General features: G+C 36.9%; 2 protein-coding genes across 3 annotated transcripts; one reads left to right on the top strand and one right to left on the bottom strand.

Annotated features, from left to right (window-relative positions):
• Positions 1–1,302: 1,302 nt before the first annotated feature.
• On the bottom strand, positions 1,303–7,222 carry vps29 (VPS29 retromer complex component). Of its 2 annotated transcripts, XM_034235471.1 has the most exons (5): positions 7,127–7,222; positions 5,523–5,534; positions 3,766–3,957; positions 2,440–2,675; positions 1,303–1,816 (listed from the first exon to the last, which is right to left on the bottom strand). In XM_034235471.1, exons 1-5 carry the CDS (start codon positions 7,127–7,129, stop codon positions 1,699–1,701), a joined length of 561 nt encoding a protein of 186 aa, XP_034091362.1. In that variant the 5' UTR covers positions 7,130–7,222; the 3' UTR covers positions 1,303–1,698. The 2 variants fall into 2 exon arrangements, with proteins under 2 accessions (XP_034091362.1, XP_034091363.1); XM_034235472.1 differs by lacking the exon at positions 5,523–5,534 and having other exon boundaries at positions 7,127–7,209.
• An 889-nt stretch (positions 7,223–8,111) lies between these two features.
• Positions 8,112–21,923, top strand: eif5 (eukaryotic translation initiation factor 5). Its single transcript, XM_034235376.1, has 12 exons — positions 8,112–8,244; positions 9,593–9,809; positions 11,090–11,369; positions 11,566–11,647; positions 12,153–12,325; positions 12,412–12,523; positions 13,282–13,412; positions 16,714–16,875; positions 17,344–17,505; positions 17,642–17,806; positions 19,528–19,668; positions 21,501–21,923. The coding sequence occupies exons 3-12, from the start codon at positions 11,298–11,300 to the stop codon at positions 21,597–21,599; spliced, it is 1,299 nt and encodes a 432-aa protein (XP_034091267.1). The 5' UTR covers positions 8,112–8,244; positions 9,593–9,809; positions 11,090–11,297; the 3' UTR covers positions 21,600–21,923.
• Positions 21,924–22,758: the final 835 nt, after the last annotated feature.

Genomic DNA, 22,758 nt, shown 5'->3' on the forward strand with positions numbered 1-22,758 from the left:
TTAAGTGCACATTTGATCATGTTGTCAGGAAATTATTATACCATTAGGTAGGCTACTCATCATCAAACATCAGTGTTCAACGCTAATAATTATCTTGTGTAATCCCTGCAGCCAAGTTTCTAAATATGGTATAAAGACAGACACTGGAGGGTGTTTTAGCAGAGTATTACTCATAGTGTCGTAATGAAAAGTTGAGGTGTGCACAGCTGTGGGATGAAAATAAAGTTGGGGACTTTTGGGAAACCTGTTGCACGTCTAAAGAATAAGGGAGTGCATCTCTCAATTTTAACAAGGAATAATAACAATCGAAATGCATCCTCTGGGTTTCCCCTCTGCTCTTTCCCTTCTGCCACAATTAGTGATGCAATATATTACAATATTTTAATTATGTAATATAATACTCTGATGACAGTCACGCATTCACTTGTTATTATTAGAGGGTTCGGCTAGAGTCACATGATTTAGTATAGTCAGAATTTGATGATTTTTAGACATGATTTAGTCAAATAAAAACTTGAACTTAAAGGTATGTTAATTCACTTCAGAAACACTTTTTGCTATATTCCATGGAATGCTCTTAACATCCCGATAGCAATGAATATCTTAAGTGCTTTGACAAAAAAATCCATTAAAAAACGTCATCTGTGGAAGCCGTGGCGCTGTAAAAAGCACGACCGAGAATCATCTGAGCCGGCCCGGCTAAAATAACTGGATGGCCTACCTGCCTGTCAGCCTTCCATCTCGTGCACAAATGTATCTCGTGCCCTCATTGGTCATGTGCGCGTGCGTTGTGTGTTGGAGGAGGGGCTCTGTACGGAAGTCTGAAGGAAGAGGCAGATTTTTTTCGGCTGCGTACTTTCACATTCTAGCTCACTCGAGCTGGTTTCTCCATTCTTACCGGTAGGTAAGTCCTTTAATTTGGACTTCAACACTTTACTTAGTTTTAATCCTTTTGACTTGAATATGTTTGATACCTTCCCCCAAAACCAAAGATTAAACAGTATTGTATTTAATAAGTGTGCCACAAATCAATAGGTTTTCCATTTATATGCTATAACAATCTCAACATACCTTTTTTAATGATAACGTTGAGTCACACTTGTTTAAACAAATACATGCCAATTTAAAAAATAACTCTTGATTTTTCTCTAAATGTTATATATTAATACTCTTGTTTGAAATGGCATTCAATATTTTAAAGAGTGTGTAATGGCTTATTTAAGACATGCAAGATTTACTTAAATCTTATAATAAATAACCTGTTCACATTTCTTTCAGTATTATTAAAGTCAAAACAACCGGTGGAGTGAAATTAGATCTTTATTGTGGGAAATAAATGATTGACATAAAGGCCGACTACATGAAGCTAAAGGCCTGTTGGTTACAGGACAACATGACGAGGGCGAAAAAGTTGACAAAACAAAAGAAAATAAAAGAAAATGGCACCGAATATTTCTTTTGATAACAAATACATGTGGTATTATTGCATTCTCTACAGTTACCAAATGACAGCTGGGATACAAGCAAATGCTGATGACATATAAACAATATAATACATATTCTTCTTTTAGAGTTACTGAACAGTTTGTTACAGCATTAACATTGTGGTGACTGCAGGGGAGCTGCTGCCCCCTGGTGGAAAGGAATGAAACGATACACTGAGCCACGCTAAACCCAACGCCTCCTCTTCCTCCACCTTTAAGATTTCTTATACTCAATTCTCTCCACCTTGACGTCATCGCCGATCAGCTGATAAACGTATGTCACCACTGTAGAAGCCTGGATGTCCATTAATACAAAAGAGGGGATGATGTTGCTGTAAGGAGAGAGGAAGATGTGTTTAAGGTCAAAGCTTTTCCTGACTGTGTGTAATTATAGTCAGTCTGGTTTCTAGAGTTACACCTGTTTTGTGTCACACTGGAGGACATCATCAGTGTAATGAACATCTGCAGTTATTGTCTTTTTAGAAAATAAATACTTAAAAGAAAAAGTCCTACAAAGTTAAGGAAAAGTAGAGGTAGTCAAATTGTGGTATATAAGTGTTCATTTCAGAATAATTTATATCATATAACTAGTTATATTATTATTGTATTTTATTATTTATGTTAGTGGTAGTGGTAGTATTGTTATTATTATGGTTATTATTATAAGTCAGTTGATTGAATGATTGTTTTAAAAAGTGATTAAATATATCCAACTGACTGGTTTGTAGTGAAAAAAAGAATAATATATACCTCTGAATTTCAGTGCAATATACAGTAAGTATATAAGTAGCATGAAGTTGAAATACTCAAGTTAAGTACAAGCACCTAGAAATTGTACTTAAGTACCGATTAGATTCCCCAACTGAGCAAGAGATTTCATTATAACAAGTTGCCACTCCTAGCTTATGTGGTGACATTATGAGGTGGTTTTAATCCGTGTTAATGACTCTTCTACCTTTCCAGTGGGCTGTAGGCTCCTGTGGCCGAACCAGGGTTGATGTAGAACTTGTTTTCGTTCTCGAACGCCTCAAACTTGTGTGTGTGGCCGGAGATGAGGATGTCGACGTCCAGCTGTCTCTGAAGCAGCGCCAGGCTGGCCATGTCGCCCCATGGGATCACCTGGTGGCCGTGAATGAGACCGATCTTAAACTGACCCACCGTCACCACCTTCTGCTCCGGGTAGTTCAGGTTCTGAGTAGGAAAAAAAATAAAATGAGTTGAATTTTTGATTTGATTAGATGTATTTCGAATGTGTAAAACAATAATACCAACATTTAACATGAGAATTATTATACAATACACAATTAATCAGTGTCAAATAGATATACAAAAATATTACTGATTCTAAATTATGTATAAACAAATAAACAAATAATCTACTTAATTACACATCCGAAAATTCATCAAGTAATCACAGTACTTATCATTTAAAAAGTGCTTCTTTTAATGATATGGTTTAACAGTCAAATCTGCAGTTATTACTGTATTAAAATTATGTCTTTTTTTCAATGTGTTTCTAAAAATTGTGAACTAAAACTTACATTTGCGAGAAGGGAGCTGTTACAATTTCATTACACGGCTATTAGTCTTCAGTACCGGCAGGAGATCCGTTTAATTTCCTTCTTGCTTGTAAATATTTAGCTGTATAAATTAAGGCTTTTCCCCTCAAATGTAACCTCAGTTCAAAACCTCTATTGGAATATATGTAAAATAATAATTATGATGGACTTTGAAGAACACTGTCAAACCCCCGTAACATTGTTAAAAGAGCCCTATTATACTTTTTGGAGTTTTCCCTTTCCTGTAGTGTGTTCTATATCCTAAAGTTCTCCCCCCCCCCCGTCTGAAACGCCTCTATTTGACTCCTTTGTTTACTTCTGTAACATACACTCATGCTCCTATTGGCTAGCGCTCCAACACATTGTACGTAATACAGTAGGCTAAGGGGCGGGATATTTCTAAGTGGTTGTCCAATCACAACAGAGCCGGCCAGCTAACCAATCAGAGCAGACTGGGCTCTGGTTTCAGACAGAGGGTGAAAAGAGGTGCTGCAGGACAGGCAGTATGAGAAAGATAAAGAGCTTTTTGAACATTAAAGCATAAAACATTTGCATAATATGGTTCATTAATTATACACAGGCCATATGGGTATACAAAAACGGGAAACTCAATCATGCACCCATTCCCACAGCCTAAGTCATTTAGTTTAAGTAATCAATCCCTTAGCCTTATTCAACATTTTGAGTGTTTTTTTTATTTGTATTCTTGTCTTCAAACTGACCTCATCAAAGTCTCCTCGGACTATGTGGACGTCTCCAGCGAGGGTCTTCAGGTAGTCATAGCTCTCCTTGGTGCAGAGGTTTCCCGTGCAGAGGATGTGCTGGATCTTCCCCGGGACCAACAGCTTCTTGAACTTGGCTGGCAGGGTGTTGCACCGATGGGGGATGTGCAGGTCACCTAACACCAGGACCAACTGACAGCATCGAACACACACACACACACAAACTAACAGGTTAGTCACCCACCAATGAGTTCAGGCTATGGGATGTAGCCTCTGAACATTGGAAAAACAATGTGGGCCGAGGAAAGAGCCCTGTGGGATGCCGCTAGTCGGGATCCAGCACAACAACTTTACTTCTAAGTTAGTAATTATAATATGTATCATATATTGTTAACAAAACACAACAAAACACTTTCTACTTTACTGTTATTTCAACTAAACAACAACCCATCTCAAGGATAATTCAGTAAAAATAAACAGGCTTAATTCATGAAGCTCAAACTTGTAAATAAGCAACGTTTGTGTCAGAAATAAGCTTGGTTTATTAAGTGTCTGAATTCCAACTGTGTTGTGAATGTAATTTGTTACAGAATCTGAAAAACCACAGCACATATGGATTGGAAAAATATTGATTGAATCTGTACAGATGGATTTCAGACGGTCAATAACAGATGTAGGGCATGAGAGCGAGAAAATTATGTTTTCACATAAAGAGTCAATAGGAATAAAAAAAACAGCAAATTTGAATGTTTTTACAAAAAATAAAACCCTTTAACAAACTTTTAACCCAACTGACCAGCAGATAAATGCTGTTCATGTTAATTGAGAAAGCATGGGACGACTTTGATGAACAATTATAGAAATGTTTTGGTCACTTCAAAAACATGCTTGTCAAAAAACATTGTATTTATTTAGTTGAATGACTATATTTGGTTACGGCATATTGCAAACTATCATTCCGGAAAAACGGGAAACTATGTCCTGATTGGATTTCCTCAACAAAAAATGGCTTAAGATATGTCCATGGAACAAAGTAGAAATCCTGTTATTAAATAGATGAGTCACTAAAAGAGGAATCATTTAAAGTTGTAAAACGTTTTCAGCAACATGACTTTAAAGCCTGTCTGAGTCATATTATATATTTGTTCAAGTGCTTTATTTAAGGACGACAGTTAAACTAATAAAACATGACTCGGGATAAAAGCCGTTTTATTTTCTTTGCAGTTTTTTTTACATATATCTCTTATCCATTAGGTTTGCTATAATCAAACAACATTACGGTTTGATTCATTTGATAGCTCAATACAATTTTGTTGTATTGGCCATTCAGATATTTCAGCAACTAAGTATAACATTTATTGAAGATATATTTCTAAAGGTTAATAGAAAAGTGATATTCTCCCTAAAATGTAATTTACTTATCTATCCCATACTGTATTGTTAGGGGGTCAGGAAGTAAACAGCACTTTGTGAGATTTAGATGTAGATTTTTATACCGGTTTTAGACATCTAACTTAGGAGCTTAAGGTTTCCTACTTTTAATTATTTTGTTTTAATGAGTTGCAAGTTATTACTTGTTTAGGAGAACAGCTGAGAGCAGGTGTAATTAAAGCATAATATCCCAGGAGTGCAGTTGCTGAATTAGCAGCATAAACCACAGACCTCCCCAGCTGTGCAAAACCCAACCCTCATGTTAGCGTGGCAGGCAGAAAAGCGAGCAGAAAGACAGGGACCCAACACAAAGCGAGGGCACTTACCCGGTGACCAGACTGGTGGATTGGAGACAGGCAATGAGGGGTGGGAGGAGGACAGTGGGTGAGATAGGAAAGAAGGCAGGATGTGCACGGAGAGAACGACATGAGGCATGATCAACGGTAGCAACATAAGAAAAACAAAAGACAAGAAAGATTTGGGACAAGAAAACTGAAATTAGAAATTAAAAAGTGAATGGAATAAGATATTAATCATTCAAAAACAAACCAGAAAAGTGAATGGTGGAATCGATTGTTAATGGTTGATGGTTAGTGATCATGACAAAGAACATATATAGATTTCAGCCAACGGAATGTGATCAAAATCATATGGGGAAGCAAATCAAAGTGCTGACTAGAATTTAGTTATAATCAATAGTGATCAGTGGTGGAATGTAACTACACACATTTACTGAAGTTCTGTTAAAAAGTACACATTTGAGGTACTTGTACTTCAGTATTTTAATTGTAAGGCAACTTGTACTCCGCTACATATCAGAGGTAAAGCTTTAGTTACAGTTGTGACTCATAGGAAATCACGTATTTTCAGATGTTATAATTGTGTATGTTTGTGATAAACTGAAGGATTCATTGTTGGAAAAAGATCCTACTTCTTCACAAAGATGAACATGGGGTTGATTCTGAGCAACTCATTAAAGTTAACTTTTAGAGATACATTGCAAACATGATAATTGTATAGACTATGATGCATTGCTGTACTTACTGCTGTAATCTACCTAAATATAAATAGAGGAGGTCAAATAAGCACAAAACTAAACATTTACAGCAGTAAAATGCAACATAAAACTATTAACCAAAATCATCAAATATAATAAGTAAAACACTGGCAGGAAACATTTTAATACACAATGACTATTTTTACTTTCATACATTTGGCTTATTGTATAATTGTATTTCACTATGATTTTGAATATAGGACTTTTACTTGTGGTTGAGTACTTTCACAGCGTGGTATTATTACTGCTTTTCACTTAAGAAAATGATCTGAATACTTGTTCCACCACTTATTATAATAATCCTGCTACATAGATTCAAACTGCATCTGAATGAATGAATAATTGAACACTAGTTCTGGTGTAAAAAACAGCTTTGTCTAACTCGTTAAGCCTACCTTTAGAAATAAGTCACAGTTTAAATGCAGGTTAAACGCTGAGTGATCACATCATTATTGCTTCACAGGAAAAGTGCTCCATAAGATAAAGTGGCTGTTAGCCGGTTAGCCCAGCTAGCATTCAGGAAAAAGTAAAAATTGCCCTGATATCAATTATACAGATAGTAAGAATGGATAATGAACACACATAAAAAGCTTAAAAGACCCCCATGCAAATGAAGAGAGTGACTTTTAGGGTGCTTGCAGTTTTTTTGCAGTGAATTTTTTGGGGGGACTAAAGTGCTCAGCTGTCATGTGATCGTAGATCCATCTCGCAATGAAACTTCCCTTAAATAAAACCTTAATTTCAGACTGTTCGGGCACGCCAACAACATGATGTCGATTCACGCATGTCGACGACGTGTCCAAGAGGTAATCATGATCGAGACGGTGGCTTAAAATGTGCTAAATTGTGGCATTTTCGCCATTTCATACTCACCATCTTCTATTTTGCTGTTTCTGCTCAGTCAAGTTGAGGAAGCGCCTACGCACGTACAGCGTCACGCCGTCAGCCAATCAGAGGAGAGAATGCGTGACGCGTCAAATGAGATAAAACACTTCCTTTTGTCCTTTCAAAATAAAACGAGAAGAAGTATTACTTAATGTTTTATGTTATAATAACTTTATTGTATACGTGCTCAGTAAGTACATAAAGAAAGGAACTAAATAAATAATTAATGTAATCAAAATTGATACAGTTACAATGAACTTCAGGTGTAAAACGTGTTTAATGTCAAAGGTAATTAAAATACCACTCCATCAGGGTATTATGTTTTTGGATTAATATTACTGATGCATGAATGCGTCTGTTGCATTCTACTTCTCTAGGTGTTCATGGTTATGCTGTCTTATTTTAATACATTGCAGAAAGCTACTTGATAATGAATAATGATGAGAAGAAAAATGACAATCAATTGAGAAAAGTATCACAAGAGGTGGAAGAAGTACTCATATCTTAAGTAAAAGTAGAAATATCACAGTGTAGGGATACTCTGTTACAAGTAAAAGTCCTGCATTGCAAATGTTACTCAAGTAAAAATAGAAAAGTATTGCCATCAAAATATAGTTAAGCAACACAAGTAAAAGTACTCAATCTGCAGATTGGCCCATTTCAGAATAATATATCTTTTAGATTTTGATTATCATTATTGATGCATTAAAGTGTTGGTAAAGGTAATCAAAGCTGGTTAAGGTGGAGCTTTTAATGCCTTTGTATGCTCCAGGGTAGATTGTGTATTTACTCCAGGTGTAACTTATTTAAGTTTTGTATATTTCACATCATCATTCAAAATCTGCATAGTAATGGCATTTAATTAATGTAGTGAAGTAAAAGTACACGGTTTATCTCTGAAGTGTAGTGGGGTATAAATACAAAGCATACTCAAGTAAAGGGCAAAAACCTCAACATATTACTTAATTAGAGTCCGGACTTTTATTGTTATATGAATGACATGACCGGAAGTTGCTAACGCCGTGCGTCATGCGCTGCGTCCGTTGGCATGACGTCGGTCAGTTAAAGCGACGTGAGTTAGCAGTGTTTCGCGGAACATTCGAGAGGTAAGATGCGAGAATATTTTATCCCAATTTCCCCCGGCCTTGTCCTGACGTGGATTTCGCATCGGCAGTTGTTAATCAATAAAGAGAGGAAATGAAGTTAGATGAACCAGCGTTAAATACATTTCTTACATTGTTTTTATTATCTTTAAACCCAACTGCGTCTTCGTCTAATAACTGTGTTAGCTGCGGAACGTCAGTTAGCTTAGCATATGGGCTTTGGCTATTTCCTGGAGTGCTGATACTGTGAACGTCTGTTTATGTAACTGCTTTAGAGACGCATAATGGGCTTGTATCACCTTGAGAGTAATTATATTTTATATGTATTGTAATTTGTGGGATTGTTGGCGACGACACACCACGTGCAATATTAATGATAGCCAGTTAGCTAGATGTCGTAACACGCTCACTCATCATTACGTTACTACTAATGGAATATCATCAACATTACTGTAGTGTAAGGGAAAACATGTAAAACCATTTTATAGCATACTAAGACATTTTTTGTGTGACATAAGAACTTCAAGAATTATAAATCGATGGGATTATCACGAACCAACCAAAAACAAGTAATTAGTTTATCCTTTAAACTACGCAGAACATTTAAAAAAAAAAACTCAAAACAATTATTTGCCTTTGTTTATTTTGAGGGTGTTTGAAATTGTATAGTTGGAATTCAGGCGAATAGTTATTTGAACACCTAGGGTAAATAAGGACACGTATAAAGAACATATGTATATCTGTCAAAGGGTAAACCTAGCGGTGAAAGGGTAGTCTATTAAATACTTTATTCATCCAACATTTTGAAATGATTCTGTTACAGCAGCAATGTCATCAGGCTTTCCATATTTAAAACTTGGAATAAAGTACGAACATCTTATAATAAAACGGCAACAAATATATACATATCTGCCATAGAAACGAAATGTGAATAAATCATGTTATGGACGTTATAATAAGCTTCAGCCTACACTCATTTAAATATATATATATATATATATATGTGTTTCCATTTAATCTACTGCCTCACCTTATTTATTTTATGATACTTTTCTTTTTATTAAGGACACAAATAAGTAACTACTAGCCACTCCTTGACATAGCGGAACATTTGACAATCGTCCCGACTTTTTTGTAAGGAGCTACTTTGTAGATAAAAGTCCATTCAGGCAATAAACGCTGTGAAAGCAGACCTTTTCAGAAAATGTTATTTAGAGGGATTTTATAACAGATACGTGCGTGACGATGGTGCTTCCCACCCAATGAACTACAGCACCTGATGCTGCTAACGTTAGCGTTTTTATTCGTCCGCAGTTTGTGTGGATAACAATACGCCTCTCCTCCCCTAAAGGTCCCCCAAAACCCCCGAGGACTTTCCAGTTAACCTCCGAGCCTGGCAACTGCACTGTTTGGACGCTTTAGGGTGTTTAACTGTGCATCTTTGGGAGCTGAAAAAACACTAAGAACCCTGCTGCAATCGATACAACACCAGCACCAGCCATCGACCAGCGTTCACTGCGGCTCTTGGACGATCAGCGTTGTGTTTATGTCTTTGTTTTGCGAAAACGGTAAGTCACAGCAACAGTTTGTGGGTTATTTTAAATGTTTGTCTACATGTATGGGTGCGTGGGTGTATTTCCAGCGGTATTATTGTGCAATATGACGTGTTTTCTGTATCAAAATGGCGTCTCCCAGTCCCACTCGTGTGTGCAGTGGCTGCATGACGCACTCTGCACCAAGTAGCCAAGCTAAAGCTAAGTTAGCCTCCTTCTGAAATGACACTCGACCTCTGCCTCCTTTCTGAAACTCCTCAGCCTCGGGCATCGCTGTCTCATTGTCACACCGCTTGTGAGTAATTTGATATCGCAGTTCGGAAACTACAGACTAGCTGGCGTTAAAGCCGTCAGTAAGAGGAGAGTAGTGAGGCAGCTGCTAGGCCTCCTCCTGTTTGTGACCTAATAACAAGAGAAGGCCTTATGTGACTAAAACCAGAGGCCCTCATGTAAGACAAAAGGCTTTTACAAAACACATTTTCTACATGTATGGTAACAAAATGTTCTAGTTTAGTGACAGGATTTTATTTTTTCCTTTGGATTAATCTGTCATGCTTGCTCGCGGTTGGATCACATGGTCATTTGCTGCTTGGATTTGTCAGCAGATTTTTCTGATTTCAAAGGGTTTAAATTGTAATCTTTCAATGAATATATAAATACTCAAACTTGCTGAACAGGAGACATATTTATATAAGGGATGTCCCATAATGTCCCCCATATGGCTCTTGATTCTCTATTAATTGAACTGTCATAACTCAGTCTGACCTGGCTTATTAGTGGCATTCAGGTAAACTGTTAAATCGTTTTTCACACTGCAATTACTGTCTAATCCTCGACTCTTAATGCCATTTTTCCTGTTGCCTACAATTTTCCATACCCTTACTTGACACCTGTTTAAATTGCTAATTTTGTCTGACTGTCTAAAACCTCAAATATTTATGTTACCATTATTATATTTTACTATTATCTCCTTTAACTACCTGAATACTGGCACAGATGTATACACAACCCAACTGCATATGCTAACATATGGTACTGGGAAATGCCATTTTGCACTTAAAAAAATAGGCTAAACATTTAAATAAGAATAACATACCTTTGCTTGTTTAAAAGTGCTTTAAACAATTGAACCAGCAAGAACAAAAATGCAATGAATACTATTAAATACATTTAATACAATGCAGTTTTGTTCTAATCTCTATTCAATCAAGTGCTAGAAGAAACATACACGACGTTTGTTGAATTTTTTTTTTTTTAATCAAATATTAATAGATTTTTTTTGTCTCCTCTTTCAGAGCTGTTGCGCAGCCGTTGGAACCTGTGTGGTGGAAATCTAGCCTTCAAGCAAGGAGCTTGTGGCCATAGCGGCACAGCGTTTTTCATGTCAAAGACAGAGCGCGCTTGCAGTCGTTTATGTCATCCCCTCTTTTCCAGACAGAAGATCCCAAAAAATCCCCAACCAAGATCCTTTTATCGTACTGATAGTGCTAACATCCAGCCAAAATGTCTGTCAACGTCAACCGCAGCGTGTTGGACCAGTTCTATCGCTACAAGATGCCCCGTCTGATTGCCAAGGTAACGGCTCACTGGCTGGATTGAAAAATGTACATGTATAAATGTGACTACAGTAGTTGAGATAATGTCAGATTCATCATTTTAATCAAATGTAATTTGCCTGATATTATGTTTATGAAATTGTTGTAGAATGAACACTGTTATTCTCTGACATTTTGGTTGATGATCATCTGTTTTCTGTATTCATCTCATCCAGGTGGAAGGAAAAGGGAATGGAATCAAGACGGTCATTGTCAACATGGTAGATGTTGCAAAGGCATTGAACAGGCCTCCAACATGTAAGTAACACAGGACAGCTGCAGAAACATATACTATTTGTCATGTAAACCCAGCATCTGCCTGGTATTCAACAAGGAAACGTCAATTTATACACAGATCAACCAAATGTATTTTGCAATTTACAGCTGCCTTTTTAAACTGTCGTCTATTTTCAAAGCTTTGTTTAAATGTGTTCCTCTTAGCACTTATTAAATTGATTGAACTTTTCAGCCAAATCTGTAAAAATAGATTTGGTCTAATAGATGTTACGAACAAATGTATATTTTCAAAACAAGGTTCCAAAACAAATAATGATACAACATTATTACAGTACAGTTGGCTGAATCTTTTTAATATCAGTGGTTTCATGGGATCCGTGTGAAGCACGTGGAAATAAAAATACTCATCCTGGAAAATGTGTTAAATCTTTGACTCACGTTTTAGAACGAGCTGAGCCGGTGGACTGTATGTTATAGTAATTCAATTTTTGTTTTGTGACCTTTTGATGTCTGATCTCTTCTGCAGACCCAACCAAGTTTTTTGGTTGTGAACTCGGTGCTCAGACCCAGTTTGATAGCAAAAACGACCGTTATATCGTCAACGGATCCCACGAGGCGAACAAGTTGCAGGACATGCTTGATGGGTTCGTCAGAAAATTTGTTCTGTGTCCCGAGTGCGACAACCCTGAAACTGAACTGGTAAATATTTCACACGTAGACCAAGCACCATTAAGACTTGATTGTGTTTCTTTTCTGGATCTAATAAGATTGAATGTTTCTTATAGCATGTCAATCCCAAGAAACAAACCATTGGCAATTCCTGTAAAGCCTGTGGATACCGTGGCATGCTTGACACCAGACACAAACTCTGCACGTTCATCCTCAAAAACCCACCAGGTGAGATTTCTTGGAGTTGCCAGCAGAGTTGATGGTCCATTTCCCTAGAGCGTTGAACAACGCTCAACCCTTAGATGCACGAGTGACTGGACTCTACACTCTTCCATAAGTGGGTCAAAAAGGACCCGTATGTGTTTTTATGCCATTTTTGTCATTTTGGTTAAGAAAAATAACTTTATAATTTTTTTTACATTTTGAAAAAAAACGTTTTGATCATATTGATGCAAAGATCTCCGCTATTCTGAGACCCTCACAGTATTCCAGTCCCTTTTCAAAACTCATCTCTTCTCCTCTTGTCTACTCATAGCCCACCCCATCAATTTATGCCGGTTGATCAAGTTTGATAGTCCTATACCCCCCACCCTAACCTTCCCTTATATTGTAAAGCGATTTTGAGTCCTTGAAAAGCCCTATAAAAATGTATTATTATACTGACAGGTATCACATTTTCCTGTGTAAAATAATCTTCCTGAGACGTGTCACTTGTGATGTAGTCGGTGTGGTCTATAGTGAATGTATTCCTGACAGCAACAGATGATAAGAATCAAAGAAAATGCATGCGAGTAATTTTTGACCCACTTATGGAAGCTTTGGGTAGTAATACAAAAACTACAATTTTTTAAAATATATAACATTCGAATGGCATGATATCCAAAACATGTTTTTTGAGGAATAGCTGGAATATGAAATGATAAAAATGTAATTACAAAGATACTTCAAGAAATGCGATAATAACCGTGTTGATTCTCCAATTACAGATCCTACTGAAGGTGGATCTGCACCTGTAAAAAAAGAAAAGGAGAAAAAGAACCGCAAAAAGGACAAGGAGAACGGCTCCGGCAGCGGAGAGGGTGGAAGCAGCGAAAACTTTGATGCTCCTCAAGTTGTGGTGGGTTTTAGTCCAGAATCAGGCAACTACAGTGTGTCTGGAGATATTCCTAATCAATAAGAAATAGCTCCTAGAGGCCTCAAAGAGCAACACTGACAACTCTGTCTAAAAAAAAAAAAAACATACAAGTAATTGGTTTTTGTATGCTTATAGTAATTATAATATATGAACAAACAAGTATGGATAAATAGATGGAAAAGTAATACAATGGTGAATGCAATTTATAAAAAATATATATATATGATTAGTCGGGTGACAAAAATCAAGCGGTGTATTTATTTAACCAGTTAAGCCCTGAGCCTGTTTTTCAGGTTTCAGGCTCGAAAATGCCACTAACACAACAAATGATATATCTTCACTTCTAAAAGGGGTAAATTAATAATTATTTTTCTCAAAGCAAGGTTACATCTGTGAGTTGGATGTAGAAGTGTCAGAATCAATATAGATGTTTTTATTTTAAAGTAAATTCAGATGGAACATAGTAAAAACATGTAAATTCTAATGTCCACCTAAAAAAAAACCTTTACTTATCGTGAAAACCACCCTTGCATGATGGGTTAGTAGACTAAAAGCTTTAGGAATCCAAACTATAACATATAATAAGTACCCTGTATCAAGATTGATGCAAAACAAGTGAAATTTGACCTTTTTAGAGAGATTTAGAAAAATAAAGTCTAAGCGGACTCACCTCTGGGTAATTTGGGAACCATCAGTTCCATTTGAACTTTTTCACTGTAAAAATCATTTTATTACTTTGAATTATCACTATAGGTATTCATTCCATCCAAATACAACTGTTGTGAAAAAAATTTAAAAATAAAATAAAACATAGGCCTACTCTTACAGTGAGCCTCTGAATTAGCCCGAGCGAAAAATGCTAACCTATTACAGCACCGAAAATCACTCCTCGCTCCCTTATTACTTATCCTAGCTGCACATCCAACACATTGTTTATGATCGCAAGGAGACACAGAATCTAACGGTGCCCACCTGAACAGCCCAACACTGAAAGATACAAACTCGCGACGTTATCAACAAAAACGTACATCAAAACAAATGGCGCTAGCGCTAATGCGCTAGGCTAACAATGACTTACCTTCCTCGTTGTCTGGTCTAAACTGGTCTTCAATGGCATTAAAACGATAAAAACGATGATGTAGTTAATCCATAGATTAATATCCAATGGGGCTGTGTCCCCTTTGAAATGTTCTGATAATCTATAAGCAATCTAAATCTAAAACTGCAATTCCGTTATCTGCTGTCCGCTCTGTGCTCCGTGCGCTCTGGGTCCTGCTGCATTTCCTGCTTCTTTACGCTGTAAACAATAAATGAAGTCGGCTGTGTAATGTTGGCACGCTGGCTGGCATTCTTCATACTTTACGCAGGACCATATCTCTGGAACCCATTGGTCGATTCGTGTGATTTACACCTTTTTCTTAACCATCAGAACCAATAGAATCGATGGGCAGTTCCCAAATCTACGTAAACATTACCATAGCGGACGTAATAGAGAAGCAAACGAAGCATATCTGAAAGTGCAAGCCTGGACGGCAATACTTTATACCGAGTATATTGCCATAAATATGATGATTGATTATCAGTAAAAAATTATACGTGACACAAAGACATTGGATTAACCTTGAGATGCGTTTTTATTCCGTTGAACACAACTTTTGATCACAAATCAAAAAAGGTAAGACGTAATTATTGTAATATTTTTGAAACCGGATGTTGTTTACTTTCTCTTTTCTGGCTGATAGCTCCAGGAATTCGAGGTCGGACAGTGATGACATTACATGTGTGGAATCTGTGGAGTCTCAGCTTTAAATCGTATATCTTGTTTGTGCAGTTAAGATAGTAATAAGGGCATTTCTACCGTGTGTTGTGTGTAAAAAAGCGTTAGCATTAGTTAGCATTTTGTCGCTCAATGCTAATTCAAAGGCTTGGTATTACGCTTGTGTTTTTTTTAGCTAACAATTGTTCTTATTGTCAGTTAGCGGAGTTTCTTACCTTTAAAAGGGTATGAAACATTAATAGTTTCATCAATGTTAAGAAGCCCTGAGACATGTGAGAAAAAAAAAACTGTGGGAGGGGTCCACTGGGGGGACCTTCGGGCTTAACTGGTTAAGATAATCTCGCTAAACAAAACATTGCATCAGGCTTTTGTTTGCCACAAAGGCCTTTTTAAAAAATAAATTAATAATAATCAAAAACCCACCAGAAGAATCCTATTGGATTTTAGTCGAGGGCAACAGGGCTTTGCTAAATTCCATTAGGCCAACACAAATACATCATTCCTCCAGCACTCTATGCGGTCTGTGAAGAATTAGACTGAATTCATTGCTGGATCGATCGGCACAACTTTATTCAAGATTGTTATTTTCACTCTGGCATTTTCTGGGTCCAAAGGAAAAATGTATAGCTGAGGTAACAAAAGAATGTGGACATCTTTCACATTTGCATACAGTGTTTGTACCGAGACATTTCTAGATGTGGTAGTTGGACATTTTGATAAACATGTCTCTCAATAACCAAATGTTACCAGTCCGAAATGGTGGCATTATTTGCGGACTGTTAAACGGTGTGTAGTTGCTGAGTTCAACATCCCTGTGAGCAGCTGACTGAACTCAATGTAAAAACAAAGGTCAGCAGAGTCAAAACTCACTCGCTATCACAGTGCCGTGTTACTGGGATTATCCTTAAAGTAGGTGTGGGGGGTATATTCAAATCAAATGAAGTTTTATTTATATAGCACATTTAAAAGCGATTTTTGGTTGAGCCAAAGTGCTGTACATGTAATAAAAACACTTTACTACAATCACAATAATTTACAACAGAAATATAAAAAAAAAATATATATATTGACTTTTTGTTGACCCAAACTGATTTGACTCTTTAAAGCGACACGGTAACCTTAACAAAAAGAAGCCCACAACCTCAACAAACCTTTGCAGTTGCGTAAAACAATCACGCTGCTTAGTGCTACATCCAGATGTCAGTTTAAGTTAGTCCAATGTTCAAGAGGAGAAATCTATCACTTTTCTGAATTTAAATGTCTAAAATCGACTAGATGTGTTATATATTTTTGATGAGATGTTTACTGTTAACTAAAGGTGAACATGCTTTTTATTCTCAGTTTGCAATCCTTATTTAAAGGTTAAATGCAGATAAACAATATTGGCTCGGCACCAGGTGAATGAATATGCCCAGTGCAATCGTTCAGGGGTGTTTTACTGTATGAAAGGAAATGACGTAGTCGGCACATTTGAATCCTTTTGTCCTCTTGACCTCCACGCTGCAGGACAGAGACGACGATGATGAAGACTGGGCGGAGGAGACGACGGAGGAAGCACAGAGGAGGCGAATGGAGGAGATCAGCAACCACGCCAAGAACCTGACGCTCAGCGAGGACCTGGAGAAACCCCTGGAGGAGAGGGTCAACCTGTTCTACAACTTTGTGAAAGTAAGGGTCCCATTCTTGATTAGACTGTATTCACAATATCTTTTACTTCCTCTTAAAATCTACTTATTATTCTACAATAATGACAGAAAAAATTGCTTGAGAATTTAAAAGTATAGACATGTGACCCAAGTTTTTCATTAACATATCTACACTGTAGCTAATGTACAAATGACAAAGTCTTGAATGTTTAATAACTAGAGATTTAGTATTTCCATAAACACAGATATTGACAGAAAGGTTGGGGCCAACATGAAAGGAACACTTCATACCGTCGCCCCGAAGTAAATGCTGCCCTTCTCAGTTTTAAAATGGCTGTCTTAAAAATTATCTCCCAAATTAAAAGTATATGGCTGACATGCAATATATAAATCGCCTCGCACAACTTTGTCCGATATTAACGCTCTGGATTCATCAGTTATTTTTAGACCATTCTAGTTTCTGTTTCTTAACTTGTTTTCCCATTCACAGCATAAGAAGGAGACTGGAACCATCGATGCAGCCGATAAGGATATCTTGGTGGAGGCGGAGCGTCTGGATGTGAAGGCCATGGGCCCCCTCATCCTCAGCGAGCTGCTCTTCAACGAGAACATCCGCGACCAGATCAAGAAGTACAAACGCCACTTCCTGCGGGTATGTTGAATAACGCATTAATTATGTTTTTTATTGGTCTATTTATGGCATTGAAACATGAACAAGATTCCTCTGACAATGCTCAAAACATTTCTATATTTGTTGGGTGGTTTCTGATTTTAAATATTCCCCTCAGTTCTGCCACAACAACAAGAAGGCTCAGAAGTATCTGCTGGGAGGTTTTGAGTGCGTCGTGAAGCTGCATCAAGTTCAGCTGCTGGCTCGAGTTCCCATCATCCTCAAAGAGATGTACGACTCGGACCTGCTGGAGGAAGACGTCATATTCGCCTGGGCTGAGAAGGTGGGTGTCGATCTACATTTGATTGTACGTAAGGGGGTGGGGAATAAATAATGGAAGCTTATTTTGACCAGAAGTTATATAAAAGCTTACATGTGTACAAATCTCTGCCCTCTTCATATTAACCAGTTGTGAACTTTTATACCCTTTTTTAAAAAAGCAACGATGGTGATGGCCAAATATTTATTTTGTGCTTTTTCTTGGTGTTTAATTCAATAAAAAAATTACTTATTATTGGGACCCCCTCTAAAATGAGATGCTACCTATCCTTCAAGAATGACATTAGAATAGGTCAATCATTTGTTTTGACCCGTCCTGCTAAAAATAAACACATGACCCGTTTTGGTTACACCCGTTTTGCACATTTAATCCTTAAAATTATATATTATTATTTAATCCCCAAAAAACACTTACTGTTGGGGAAATGTTTTCCAAGGCCCATACAGGGTTCTTACGGTCATTAAAAACCTGGAAAAGTCATGGAAATTCAAAATGCAAATTCCAGGCCCTGGAAAGTTATGGAAAACAATATTTTCCCCAATGTTTTGGAAAAGTCTTGGAAATGTAACTAAAGTTGCATTAAATATAATTTATATTTTATATAATCGCCGAAATAGTATTACTATAATGATAATACATATTGTATAGTAATGAAACGTAAAATGGCTTTAACTGACGAGGTATTTTGCTGGTGAGAGATTTTAGTTGCTTTAGCCTGTAGACGCTAGTAAGCCTACTATTGGATTTGTTTTAGATAGGCACAACATGTTTCATATGCAGACCTTATTTTCCTGTTCCATGTTAAAATAAACCATTTTCAGTGGTATCACGGAGTTGTTTTTTTTTGGTCATGGAAAAGTCATTGGTGAAAAAGTGTATGAACCCTGCCATAACTTTGACCCAGTTTATCCGTTCAAACTGTCCTGACTGAGCACACGCACCTGTAACCTTGGCTGCTGTGCTCTGTGTTTTGTCTCCCTGTTCCTGCCTGTTGGCGTCAGCTGTGTTATGATTCTATCTTGTTATGCACAATGTTGATTATTCTCTCAGAACTAGCTAAATACACGGGTCTGGGGTAGAGTTCTTCAGAATTGATGGTGGCATCTCAACTCGTGGCCCGTTACATGTCGTGTGAATTCTCCGGTCGAAGCTCCAAATAAACCGTCAGTGGCCGTTTCTCAATGTCAAATAAATGACATGGAATTCATCATGCCCCTCATTCATATATGCCTTTTGTAATACATTTAATTTGACAAAAGAGTTACATTTCCCCTTAACAACTGCCTTACTGTCACCTTATTATAAAAGTGTACTGTGAGCACTGCCCATAATTCAATAGTGTTGCTGTAAGGTAGCAGATAAGATCATTATTTTCATCACCACTACTCTGGATTACATTTCATTTCAAACCTTTATTTAAGCAGGTGAATCCAATTGAGATCAACAATCTCTTTTTCAAGGGAGACCTGCTGCAAGTAGGTTCCACATGAAGACATAAAAACATGAAACAACAGAAAAACAAAAGGACAGCATAGTTACAGGGATTAGAATTGACATACCGAACGACATTTACAGGTACCAACAGTACCCGATTGCATAGCATCTATCCAAGCTTTAATGTGTCGCAAGCAGAGGTGTTTGGGTTATCACTTGTTTATCATTTATTAATTGTCATTTGATTTATTCGTAGTAGTACTAACCCACTGACTGTATTTATCCTCCAGGTTTCTAAGAAGTACGTCTCTAAGGAACTCGCCAAAGAGATCCAGGCTAAGGCTGCTCCGTTTGTGAAATGGCTGAAGGAGGCAGAGGAGGAGAGCGGGGGCAGCGAGGAAGAGGAGGTGGAGGATGATGAGAATGTGGAGGTAACTATAGATGTAGATCACTATATGAACTTTGTTTCACAGGTTTATGTCCATCTAGTGGCCACTCGGCTGCATTTTTCTCAATCTAAATGGTTGATGGTGAAGAAAATGTAAGCAACAACCATAGCTGCTTTTCATGTTCAACAAATACATAAAACTGAACTGCTTCGTCAAACATTTAGCAAATATCCAAACTTTTTTCAAAACTACCACACAAGGTGAAAAATAATGTCATTGAAGAAAATTAAAATGTCTCTACACAGTAAGAGTGTGAAAGCTCTTACAGGGTTCTTACGGTCATTAAAACCTGGAAAAGTCATGGAAATTCAAAAAGCTAATTCCAGGCCCTGGAAAAGTTATGGAAAACAAAATGTTTCCCAAAGTTTTGGAAAAGTCATGGAAATGTAACTAAAGTTGCATCGAATATAATTTATATTTTATCTAATCACCAAAATACTAATACTATAATGATGATAAATACTGTATAGTAATGAAACGTAAAATGGCATTTAACTGTTGCGGTATTTTGCTGATGTGAGATTTGAGTTGCTTTAGCGTGTAGAAGCTAGTAAGCATACTATTTGTTTTATATAGGCACAACATGTTTCATATGCAGACCTTATTTTCCTGTTCCATGTTAAAATAAACCATTCTGTGGTACTGTACAGCTGAGTAATTTTTTTGGTCATGGGAAATTAGGTGAAAGTCATTGGTGAAAAAGTGTATGGACCCGGCTCTTAATACAAGAGACACTTTATTTGCTATGAAAACATACTTAAAGGTGGGTTAGGTAATTCACTTCAGAAACACTTTTTGTTATATTCCATGGAATGCTCTTAACATCCCGATAGCAATGAATACATTAAATGCTTTGGCAATAAATACATAAAAGCATCTGAGCCGGCCCGGCTAAACTAACTGGATGGCCTACCTGCCTGTCAGCCTTCCGCACAAACTTATCTCGTGTCCTCATTGGTCATGTTCGTGTGTGTTGGAGGAGGGGCTCTGTAAGGAAGTTGAAGGAAGGGGCAGATTTTTTTTTCGGCTGCGTACTTTCAAATTCTAGCATACTCGAGCTGGTTTCTCCATTCTGACCTACCCTACCCAAGTAATGATTTAATTATATTTTTGTATTCATGAGAGATCATTAAATACTTTACTATGAACACACAAAGTCACTTTAATTAGGATTTTAAGGCCTTATTTGTATTTATTCTCCAACAAAGCAAAACACAATTTACTTAACATAGAAGTAAAATAGTGCAATAGACAAAAGTGTTCAGGGTTGTAGTTTTTAAATATGTCTTAATGTCTTAAATTAGTCCAAACTCACTTTTATTGTTCAGCACTTTAACAAGAATAAAGGTTTACTGATCTTAATTATAAATCTCAACAAAAATGAGGAATTTAAAATGTTCAGTGTTTAAGTATTTCCATTTTATACAACTTTATACTTCACTGCATTTCTGAAGCCAGTATTGTACTTTTTTTCTTCTCCTATTCAATTATCCAACAGCTTATGTTATACTTTTCGTAGTATTAGCTAATTCAAAAATACACCTCAATTCATAAATACAGCTTTAAATATCCAGCAGCCGTTTAAAAGTAATATTAAATGAGCTCCACATTGACCCGATGTCATGAACAATGCATCTATAATCCTGATGTAGTACTTTATGTATATTTTGATCCTACTAACTTCGTATTTCTACCTAAGATTTCAAATGCAGGACTTTTGCTTGTAACAGTATTTTTTACAATTTGGTATTGCTATTTTACTTACGTAATTATCTGTTAACTTCTAACTCTTGCTTAATGTCCTCCTTCCTCAGGTGGTGTACTCGTCCTCGGCTCGCGAGCTCAAAGTGGAGACTGTGAAACCCGACAAGCCGGAGAAGGAAGAGGACGACATCGACATCGATGCGATCTAAGCGGCTCAGACGATGCTTTCCTTGCGTTGTGGCTTTGACTCACCATGCCCTGTGTTCCACCTAAACAGCTGGCCTCTCCCTCATTTACTCACCCCCCCTCTCCCCAACCTCCCTCTGCTTTGTGGCATGACTTAACATAGCGCTTTACTTGCTGCACATTAACTCTGTAATTTTGAGATGTATTCAATTGGTGAAATTAAGTGGCTTTGGGGTTTTAATCATGGGTGTTTGGGGATCATTTTGACTGCACATTGTTCTTTTTCTTTTGTTTTTGGTCCCTGTATTTTTCCAGTCAATAAAGAATGAATGTTTTGCTATCCACCATACTGTGTTGTTTGTGTCTGATGGTCACCGTTATCTCCTTTTAGGTTTTATTGGGTAGTAACATGGAACAATTGGGCAGGGTTGCAGTGTTATACTTGTCATAGAATTCACAATTCCTGATATATTTATTTTTTTGCTGAAGAGCTAATGGATAATGCACATGATACTTTCATTTTAATTGCCATAATTCATTTAAATAGTTTGTCTTTAAAAGTCTCAGAAAATATAGTTTTGACCCTCTTAGATCTCAAATATAGAGATGTCCTGCTTTTATCATTTTAAACGGAATATCTTTGGTTTTTTGAAATAACACATCTCCTTGGACTAAAGGAAACTGATTGACATTTTGGATTATTTCTTATATATCAAAGGACTAATCGAGAAATGTGTGCAGCTTTATTGATCCAAAAAAATAGTTGTGGCCTGACTGAGTCGATATATGGTCTCATTGTAAATTGTTATCCCTCTTCAGTTTTATTATAACATAAAATACACTAGCCCCCCTATAAAAAACCTTATATATATACATGATACGTTTATAGAAAGCATTGAACAGTTAATGTTTGTGCAAAAATAGTTTAAACTAATCAGAGAGAAGTTTCCGGTTACATAACGTTTAGTTGTCCAAACAATGCAATACCATTATGCAAATTTGATTCAATTTTTTAGTGCATCTATTGAAATCAAGCAGTACAAATATAAGTAATGTAAAAGCAGTTTCTAGTGTGAGACACATCAGAGCCACAGTTCCTCCTGATGACAGTCCTCTACTTTCTGGGCCAATAGGATTTAGGTCAGCCGTTTCCTCACTTCCTCCCGTTCAGCTGGATACACC

The sequence above is a fragment of the Gymnodraco acuticeps genome, unplaced genomic scaffold, assembly GCF_902827175.1.
Source record: "Gymnodraco acuticeps unplaced genomic scaffold, fGymAcu1.1, whole genome shotgun sequence".
Classification (NCBI taxonomy): Eukaryota; Metazoa; Chordata; class Actinopteri; order Perciformes; family Bathydraconidae; genus Gymnodraco; species Gymnodraco acuticeps.